This window comes from Limulus polyphemus, unplaced genomic scaffold (assembly GCF_000517525.1).
Source record: "Limulus polyphemus unplaced genomic scaffold, Limulus_polyphemus-2.1.2 Scaffold2509, whole genome shotgun sequence".
Lineage (NCBI taxonomy): Eukaryota > Metazoa > Arthropoda > Merostomata > Xiphosura > Limulidae > Limulus > Limulus polyphemus.
Genome location: NW_013668119.1, coordinates 105,659 through 116,869, shown reverse-complemented (window position 1 = coordinate 116,869; position 11,211 = coordinate 105,659). Strand labels below are relative to the sequence as shown.

General features: G+C 33.7%; 1 protein-coding gene across 1 annotated transcript in view; it reads right to left on the bottom strand.

The window, feature by feature from the left end:
• Positions 1-1,646: 1,646 nt before the first annotated feature.
• Positions 1,647-11,211, bottom strand: part of LOC106467153 (peroxisomal targeting signal 1 receptor-like) — a 59,797-nt gene continuing 50,232 nt past the window's right edge. Inside the window, exons 13-16 of the mRNA XM_013927474.2 lie at positions 10,197-10,206; positions 9,072-9,237; positions 7,070-7,227; positions 1,647-6,115 (exon numbers count right to left, since the gene is read on the bottom strand). Of these exons, the coding sequence (XP_013782928.1) occupies positions 5,908-6,115; positions 7,070-7,227; positions 9,072-9,237; positions 10,197-10,206 (542 nt within the window). The 3' untranslated portion in view covers positions 1,647-5,907. The remainder of the gene's footprint in view (positions 6,116-7,069; positions 7,228-9,071; positions 9,238-10,196; positions 10,207-11,211) is intronic.

Here is an 11,211-nt window from a genome sequence, read left to right as displayed (position 1 = left end):
GTTAAATTAGGGATGGCTAGTGCAGATAGCCCTCTTGCAGCGGTGCACAAAATTCAAACCAGAGAACTTTAGTTTCTTGTTGAATTTTGAGCAAAGCTACTCTAGGGCTATCTTCACTAGCCGTCCCCAATTTAGAAATGACAGACTAGAGGGAGGGCAGCTAGTTAACACTTCCCACCACCAACTCTTAGTTTACTCTTTCCAAAATGTGGGCTTGACCAGCACATTATAATTTTCCCATGGCTGAAAGGGCAAGCATGTTTGATGGAATGGGGATTTGAACCTGTGACATCAGACTGAAAGTTGAGTGCCTTAATTACAAGGCTGTGCCAAGTTTCATTTTTGAGAAGTTCCACATATTAATGTTATATTTCTCCATGAATACATGGGTTTTTCATTTGCAAACACAGGGTGTTCTCTTAAAAGATATTATTCTGCTAAAACTTTTGATGTCTACAGAACATTAAACTGCAAATTGTGAGGGGTGGTAGGTTTATTCAAGTGAGAGAAAAAAAAATCAAAACTTTTATGAAATCATCAGGCTTTGAGCTCAGTTAATCAGAAATCTGACATATTAATATGACAACTGAACTTAGCTTGCTTGTTTACATCCACATCAAAGTCCATACCTAAACACGGAGAGTGGTGTTCACATAAAGTAAGAAGTTAGTCATATAATCTTTTGACTGAAAAACACCACATATATTATCTACATAACATCTTCAATATTATTGTTTAAATATCAGAACTTTTAGTTACTGTTTAAAAAATTAGTAAAACAAATTACCCATAGCAGGTGCAAGTTTATATGCCACATCAATGCCACGAACATGACTTTTTAATAGCAAGAGATTCCATAATTGATTCTTTAACAACATAAGATTCCATACTAAGACTATGAACATAACAAAAATAAATGTGATTCTTTAAGAGTGTGAGGTTCATTAACCTAAATGGCACATTTTGTTTAGTTTTCAAAACTTCTATCTTGTAGGTTAATATTTTGTTAAATAAAGAATTCTTTATCTATTGCAGTATGTCACTTCTTTCAGACTGTTTAGGCATGTTAATAGCTGTTTCACTGCTGTTATAATCATGTTACTGCACCCAGAGGGTTAAGCCTGACAACTTGTACCTCATGTTTTTAAAAATCCAACTAATGATTAATTACAGTAAGCATAAGATAACTTTTGAGAAATAAATCTGTAACAACACTAGGGTCCTTGGGTAGTTTCATACTCTTGTCACTAGAGTATTTTACTAAAACAAAAGGGAACTGATTACAGTTTAGTTTATAAATCAGCCGGCAGCTGAACATTTCTCCAAATAAGTGACTTTCTCTTCAAAAATAAGGGGGGGGGGGGTAGAATTTCTTCACATAAATAGTCTTAAGCATTTATGAAATTTTTTGGCATAATATTGAAATAATGTTCTAAATATTTGTATTATTGTTTCCAAAAATTTATGATATGGTTAACACGTTTATACAGATTATTTGTTGACTGTCTAAATGCCATTTTTTCGCAATAAATTAAGTACTTTTGTAATGTAAAGTAGTCGTAACATTGTTTTAATGGGATGTCGCAAGTCCAGAATTTGTGACTTTGAACAGGTGTAGCACTTAAAATTCAAAGAAAACAGAATTCTTTACAGTATTCCTTAAACAGTTTTATATATATATAAACCAACAATGACAAGTAAAACAGACAACAACATGTAAAATCTCTGACACATCTAATAATCAAATATAAAAAAACTTAACAGTAAGCGTCTAATTAAGTTTGTTGTTTCCATACGTTGAAGTAACAAAAAATTAACTCCTTTTACTCCACATTATACAAGATTCTGTCTGTTAGAAACATGGTATAATAGTAGCTTAAATGAGCTCTACTCTATTAATCATTTAACCAAATATTTCTAATTAATGTCTGGCAAAAGTATCTTCTCTCCAAAGTATACCTGATACAAAAGAAATTACAAATGACACATTTTTCTCGAAATATTTAGGAAACATAAAAGGGATCTTCTTTAAGTAAAAGTTTAAATGTCTCAATCTGGTTTGGAGGGGAAATGCCAAATCACAGCAAGGAGACTGTCTACACAAACCTGCATTAAACATTAAAGATAATTCATAATCGTCAAGAAACGTAAGGTTCTTGATCACGTTAAAAGAAAAATATCAGGTACATTTTAATAATCATCGTTTTGGTTTTCTTGAGTGCTTAGTGTGTTCTATACAGGTACGTTCTTCCGAAAGTCTCCCCCACATATCAAAAACTTCATTTCTTTAATTAATGTAACAACAAGGATGCAGGTTAATTATACGTGGGATTACAAACATGTATTTTATCATTTATCTCAAGATATTACACATGATTTGTGAAATTCTTTTCGAAATAACTTTATACCTGCCAGCACAAGTCATAGCCTAATAAAGACCCGACATGTGTGCTAGCTGATTAAAAGAATAAAAAGCTAGTATACTTTCAAGTACAACTTCTAAATGATAAAGTCGTAAACCATACGTGTTTTAACAACAATTAAGTAAACAAGCTAAGAAGATGTTCCTTTATAGACAGAGTAATCCTAGCATTTGTCCTACTTCGGTAATCTACAAATAGGGAAGAACCTAGCTGGTAGACGAGAGCTTATATTACTCGAAACTACTTTTTTCAGCAAGTCCCGTAGAGGAGGGGGTTCCAACATGAATGTGTATTTTCATATTCTTTTTTTTTTTAAACAATTTCTAACTTTATTATCGAGTACTTCACGAATACATTGTATCGTATTAATAGCATTTAAAACCTAGCTAACATGTTTATTCACAATAAATCCTCCTAGTACAGAAGAAACCTTGTGGCTTTTTACTTTTAACATGGAAAGTTTAGGAGTTAATTTGATACAAAAACTTCAGTTTTGCTTTAATTAATCTCAACAAATGAGTTAAGGTTGTGTTTTTATTCAATGCTTTTATTTATATTGATCTAAGTTTCTCACAGACAACAAAGATACTACTACACACTCCAAGGCCTAGCTTATAGAAGAAATCAGTAATACGGTGTAATATCCAATTTTTATTGATAATATACTAGATCGAAATACTGTCTACAGGTGATATATTTAGTTGGTTATGATGGTAAGTGAACTGATTTTAAAGGTATTGGACAAAGCTAACATTAACTTTTGAAAAAATACATCAAAAATCTTACAAAATTATTGAGTAAAGAGCAGCTGAGCTATTTCATTTGACAACTACCACATGAGGCAACTGTTGGACACAAGCTTTATAAAAAATCTTGGAGATTTGTATCTGATTGATATCGATAAAACACAAGCGTCCGAGATAGTTAAAAAATTTAAACTCTGAGTATTGATTATAACCCATGCACGTACTAAAAAAATGTACTGCTTAAAATTAATATACTGAATGGTGGATAACTATGGTTATACTGCAAGTATAAATATCACTCGGTCAAAGCAATTCCTGCAATCAAGTATGGCACAATTCAAACCCTACCTTTATTACAGAAGGTTGAATGTGTTATAATGATTTGAAAGATGCAAGCCATGTGATAACTACAAGTGATATAGTCATGGTGAAATGGCATGTGTCAGAACTACATTTTGGCATTTCGTGGGTGGTGTGATGCCACCAAACTTGATCGCTTTTGGGATGGGAATATAACAGCCCTTTCCAACACAAAATGTTCATACACTCAGATCATGTATTTAGGATTTCCAGGATGGGGGATGTCCTTTGTACTTAATGGCAGTAGAAAACAATGGAATATGGATCAATCTGGGGTAACTAGGACTATCCACAAAGAGAACTCCAAAAAGTCTTACACCAGATGTGGTAAGCAAAGTGTAGCATTTTGTAACAAGAATCCACAAGTCACAAAAACAGTCCATGTGTTTCAAATAAAAGTATGCAACATAACTACAAATGACTCATCTAGAAAAAACCACACAAATTGCTTCCACAACATGTCAGTTCAACCATCACATATGTCAAGCAGTGGGAGAATAAAGCAGGTATTCATACTATTTCATACAAATATATACCAGCCAAATTACTGGACACAGCACCTATGGATTTCTATTCAATTGGACTGTAGAAATGGGTGTGCTATGAACATGATAACTTTACTACAGCTTTTTTTTTTTTAACATTTGGTGAGGTTCCTAAATCAATTTAATGTATGTATTTGATTAGCAGTCTAAGCTTTCCCATAGTAAGTACAATATCCAGGGTGACCCCCCAAAAATTGTAATAAAATATAATTGTGTATTATAATTATATACTTATATAAAAGTCAGAGAAGCGTTAATTAAATGTGAATGCACAAAAGCATAGTGACAAGCATACTTTTATTTTGACAATCTTACTGTCAAAACCTTAAAATTTTGCACCTATTTATACAGTGTTCTTAAATTCAGTTGTACTGCAAACCTATAAGAACAGATTTTTTTACTATAAATTTCTGCTCGAACACCTGTAAACAACCACTTTCCAAAGTTATGTAATGGTAATTGAATATTTTGGTTGTTCTTAAAACATCTGCTAGTGCTAAGTTAAGCTGCCGAACACAAGAAATGTAAAGTTCTTTCTTCATAACGTAATAACTTAAGAAGCAATGGATTTTATACATAGATAGTTCATATAGTATATTTAGATACTTGGATATCAATAAACTACTACAAAATGAAATGAAATAAACAAAAATTATTTATAATCCAGAATGAACATTTGTTAAACAACACAAACGTTATAATTTCAAAAATCATGAATTTGGTGAAATATCAGGGCAAATTTCATAATTTTTTCTGATTTGGAAATGTGAAAAAAACAACAACTACAATTAACTGAACAATTTGTCAGCAACAAGTCCAAACTTTCCATATCACCGTAGACAGAGTTAACATTGTTCTCACAGAAAACTAATTTTCCAACGAGGATTAAGATGCCGATATCAAATTCTACAAGCACACTCAAAGTATCGAGTTTAGTGAAACGTATGGTGTGCAGTTCTGATTACCGTGATAGAGAAAACAACCATTACATATCAACTGTTAGAATACGAATCTAAATACAAACATTTTTAATCAGTAACAACTCATGTTTCTCTTAGTCTAACACTACTGTACAGAATGTGTGGTTGTTAAAAGAATGCGTGTTCAAAAAACACTCAAAAATAACACCATCAACTTTTCTATTTATGAAATACTGTTTGATTCAAATTTACTGAATTACCTTTACCAGTAAATTTTTTTTAGTTATATGTACTAAAACGTATTTTTATGGATTCTTGAATTCATAAAAAAAGAACCCAGTTTTGCTTGTATTCTATCTCTTTAACTGTAATAATGATGACATTCATCAATATTGTGTTCTGATATAATTTCACTTTTATGACTTTGTTTCACGACAAGATTCCTTTTAACTTTTGTCTGTGTTAATTGTACAAAACAAACACATACAGAAAAAGACCCATTATTTAATTTTACAACCTAAGACTAAAAAAAGCATGTGTAACTTAAAGATTAATATAGTTTTTAATTTCCTAGACAGAGCAAATGTGTGCATCTAAATTGATAACTAGATATAAGCGTTCACTTAGAACAGTTCTATATTATTTAATCACACTAAAAGCTCTTCAATATACAGCATGTTACATAATTATACATATAATTTTATATTAGTTGGCAGTTGCTTGTCCCCCTTTTAAACTGTATGTAAAAGTACTCCACCAGTTGAGAGTTCTTGAAGAAGTGCAAGTCTGGCAACCCAGCGACTGAGGCTAGAAGCTTTATTTTCAAATCTGCCTAAGTTGACCCTCCACCAACCAACTCTCTGCTATTACGCCAATTGGCGAGACATTCACAGTGAATGTCTGGACGAGATAGTCACCTGGTTTCACCGAATTCCCTGTTTAACGTGACCAGATCTCTCTGATCTACGGCTTCGCAGAGGTCGGGTCTGTTCAGGATATTCATCACCATTCTTAACGTGGACCAAATGTTGTTGGACATGGTGGTCCGTGGCTGCTTACCTTGTGGTCCTCTGCCAGCATCTTGGAGGTTAAGAGATTCAAGGAAATGTCCTGCAGCTTCTCTGTTACAATAATATTGAAAGCCATTAACAAAATGTCTCATAAGTTCAGCATAGCTATTTTAATACAATATATTACTTACAGTTAGTTAGTTAAAATTAATCCCTGCCATGCTTTCGAACTCTGGTTGCAAGTGGCACAAGCAGATGGAGATCATGGACTGTATGCCAATCCATTGCATGTTAACCCTCAGCTAACAGTTAGTACCCATCATACAGCTGGGTAGACTGGAACAAGTAGGGTAAAGCATCTTGCTCAAGGACACAAGAGCATGACGCGGGCCAGCCTCGAACTCGCAACCGTCTGACAACACCACCACTGAGCCCTGCTGCCCCCTACTTACAGTTAACATGCAATAAAAAATGGACATTTCACTTTTACAGTAAATATTTTGAACATACAATTTAACTTTAAAAACTTAATGCACTTCAATGAAATATTACAACTTCTATACTTTCAGGCATTTACAATATTAAAATACCTAAGTTAATAAAACAGTCTTTGCTGTGAAACTGTTACATCAATGAAAATTTGATTCCTCACTTGTAAGTATGCTACTTTCATTAAAAACTACAATAAAAAAGCCTTCTGCGCATCTCATCACCTGATGATAAAAACCACATTTCTCACCAGTAAGCACTGAATGATAAAAACCACATTTCTCACCAGTAAGCACCTGATGATAAAAACCACATTTCTCACCAGTAAGCACCTGATGACAAAAAACACATTTCTCACCTATAACCACCTGATGACAAAAAACACATTTCTCACCTATAACCATGCGGTGATAAAAACCACATTTCTCACCTATAAGTACCTAATGATAGAGACCACACTTCTCACTTATAAGCACCTGATGACAAAAACCACATTTCTCACCTATAAGCACCAAATGATAGAAAAACCACACTTCTCACCTATAAGCACCTGGTGATAAAAACTACATTTCTTACCTATAAGCACCTAGATTAATACAACTGATTCCCAAGTTAAAACGAGATCTAATGAATCCTGGAGATATTTCTAAAGCTCTGCGATACGAGTTTACTGCTTCTTCAGATCGACCTCCATTAGCAAGTGTGGCTCCTAACCTGTTCCAGGTCAAACTGTCCTATATCGAAAAGAAAAAATGGATTCAATGCACAAAGAAACCAGAGTTGAGTAACTGTAAATAAACTATGATGAAACTTTGTAGAATGGACGGCAACTGCCTGTTGTAGAGACTAAAGTTTAGAGGATGACGTATCGAAAGTCTTCCACCTTTAATTTCATCTGAAAACAAAAGGCGGAAGACTCTCAAAAAGGTCGTCCTCTACACTTGTTTCTCTACAACAGGCAGTTGCCGTCCATTCTACAAAGTTTCACCATGAATATTCTGCCTAAACAATCTATTCAAATATCTCAAAGAAGCAGTCTTAAATATTAAGTTAAAATGTAATAATAAACGTATCTCTAATTTTCTTGCTTGCAGGAAAACAAACTAGGTCTCAGTTTCGAATTGTAAAGGATTAAATTTTCATGCTTTTACAGATGGAAAGAAATATTTTTTACTAGCATAGTTTAGGTTCTGTAAGATAGAGGTAGCTGTCAACTACACATCTTGTTCCATGCCATAAGCACGCATAGGTGCCCGGAGGAAAGGGCCCTACATTTCACAAAAAATTGAACATATTATAACGTAAAATTAATATCATACTAAAACTAAATATTTTTATTAATTCCTATTAAAACCATACATTTAGGCACACATAACACATATTCATTTCATCTGTTGACTGTAAAAGCTGATCCTTTACATACACCCCCCCTGGATATACTTCTGTGGGCACCCATGCAAGCACAATTAAACTCAAAACATATTACTGTACCACAATTCAGCTTAAGTATCAATACAGATACAATGTATAGTATAACTATTATTGTCACTACCATATTTTTTGAAATACAGTAGAACCTCGACATTATTGGCGCCCTTCCAACTGCAGCCAAATGACCTCTATAGCAAGGTGCCCTTAACATAAAAAATGAGCCATGCAAAGCTGGAGTCCATATTAAACATACTAAATTTCTGAATTTTAAGCCCCCCCCCCCATTTTGTTTGGTGTATGCAGGACACGGGTGTTACGAGTTACACACTGCCATGGAGCATTTTATACATGGGGGGGTGGATTAGCTGTGCCCTTTTTTTCTTTATTATTGATCACAAAGTTTCAAAGTACTTCTCTTCAGAGTTTGAACTGCTAAGCATTTCACATCTATTTTCTGCATTTATTTCACTGTCAACAACTAAAGTACAAATTCACTGAAAATAAAGCAACAAATCACCACTTGTGTCATTACTGTTTACTCTCGAGACCAATAAAGCACGACTTGACCTCTGCTCCGAAAACATGATGTGCAATTTAACAACTAATGCATCCTATGTGAAAATGTTTATTACAGTATATGGTTCGGAGCCAATCTAATAAACATCACAAGTGTTTGAATATTGGTAATCCTTCTGGGATGATTGGAATTTAGCAGTATACTGTACAAGCATACAAAGATAACAGCCTGCTTTATTGAGTGTTGTACAGAGAACGAGAGTAAAGACAATGCCCTTAATCTGGAATATCAAGATGCCCGTTATTACAAGATTTATTTTGGTTACAGAGAGTAGAAAAAGAGAGAGACTGAAAAGGTCTGTCCTTAATAGAATGGTGCCCGTTGTTTCGAGGTTTTAATGTAACAAAAAGAAAGGAACACTACAGTTTAAATTAACACAAAATAAGAAGAAGAAAAAAAAAACTTTCATTTGTATGTTGTTAGCATAATATATCGAAACAGAATAATAAAACAGTTACTTACATCCGGTCTGACTAGCATAATATATTGAAACAGAACAATAAAACAACTACTTACATCCGGTCTGACCAGCATAATATATCGAAACAGAACAATAAAACAACTACTTACATCCGGTCTGACCTGAAGTGCAGCCTGAAAACAATCCGCAGCTTTGTCATATTCACCCGAAAGGTTGAACAGAACACCAAGTCCACACTGCACATCAGGGTCATGATCAGTGGGAGAAATCCTTGCTGCTGCGATGTAAAGGTCTCTTACTTCATCAAACTGTTCTCTGTTCATTAAAAAAATCCATCAAAACATCAAACTTTTTAACATAACACGAGTGGTTGGCCGCACAAACTTCTTGTTTTATATACAGCTCATTGTGATTCAAATATCTCATTATAACTGATACAGAGGGTCTTGCAGCCCTTCAGGATGTGCAAACGTGACCCACAGATTAGTTTAAGAGTAACAAAATTGAATGAGATGAGTTATAATCAAATCACACCCACATTTCTTATTGAGCAATCATAACTTAATGCTGCTAACAGTTAACAGAACACACACACACACACATTTCCTTTCACGTTGCTTACATCTCTACTGTGACTACTGGCTAGTACCTTATTAGCTATACAAAAATTAACATATCAATAATACTCAAAACTATTTGGAGTCCATTTATTATTTTGATGTTTTTAAATTATAATCACACATTTATTTTCAAAATATTTATACGAAGCTTAAAAAAAATGTACGAGTGTTGTGTCTATAATTAGATATTTTTTGTTCAGCATCAAACCTACCTTTAACATTAAATTTAAATTAGCTCCTTTGAATTTAATTTTATCTGAACAAAAAGAGAAAACCCTTTGAGATTACTAAAGACCAATGTTCATAAATCTCAAGTCTCACCTTGTCCTGACTGAAGATCATAAATCTAATGTCTCAACTTGTTCTGACTGAAGATCATAAACCTGAAGTGTCACCTTGTTCTGACTGAAGATCATAAACCTGAAGTCTCGCCTTGTCCTGACTGAAGATCATAAATCTAATGTCTCAAATGGTTCTGATTGTAGATCATAAATCTAATGTCTTAACTTGTTCTGACTGAAGATCATAAATCTAATGTCTTAACTTGTTCTGACTGAAGATCATAAACCTGAAGTGTCACCTTGTTCTGACTGAAGATCATAAACCTGAAGTCTCACCTTGTCATGACTGAAGATCATAAACCTGAAGTCTCACCTTGTCATGACTGAAGATCATAAATCAGAAGGCCAATAATTTCCTTAAGAAATGGCTGCCAGCCTAAATAACTTCTTGAACTATGAATTGAGCTGGTTCAAATTGCTTTTGTAAACCTGAGATTGTGTACTTGTAAGTTTAAGGTTAACTTCTTGAACTACGAATTGAGTTGGTTCATATTGCTTTTGTAAACCTGAGATTGTGTATTTGTAAGTTTAAGGTTAACTTCTTGAACTACGAATTGAGCTGGTTCAAATTTCTTTCGTAAACCCGAGATTGTGTATTTGTAAGTTTAAGGTTAACTTGCTCGAACTACGAATTGAGCTGGTTCAAATTGCTTTTGTAAACCTGAGATTGTGTATTTGTAAGTTTAAGGTTAACTTCTCGAACTACGAATTCAGCTGGTTCAAATTGCTTTTGTAAACCTGAGATTGTGTATTTGTAAGTTTAAGACTAATTGTTTTTTTACAGTTGTTTATTGTGATTTTAAATTTTATACCCCACACCCTTTGTTCTCTTGTTTCTTTCTCTTTTCTTTTAAACCAATAGTTTAGTACTTGTACATAGGAAATTTGCTTTATTTTTTCCCTTAATTATTGTTTATTTTTGACACACATTTTTTCCAATTCTTATGTAAAACACAACAAACTCTCTCTGACACTGTCTAACTCAAAGAACTCTCCCACAGTCTTAATTTGTTTATTTCCCCAAAAGGGGGCCAAAGGCTGTCTGGAGGGGTCACCTATTTTAACTACTCGCACCACTGTACAGTAGTGTATTGTGTCTCAGTTAGACATTAAAATGTGCGCATGCCATGAATCATATTAAGAATTATGCACTCTGTAGGCTACAACACAGAATGACATATGAACGTCAAAAGCAAGAAATAAAAGTATTTGTTACTCATGATTTTGGTTTTATTTTCTCTTGAAAGAGAACGTTTTCAGGGACCCTGCGGAAGTACATCTAGTTTGTATATATACACACACATGCTTGAGATTTTTGAGACTTCACA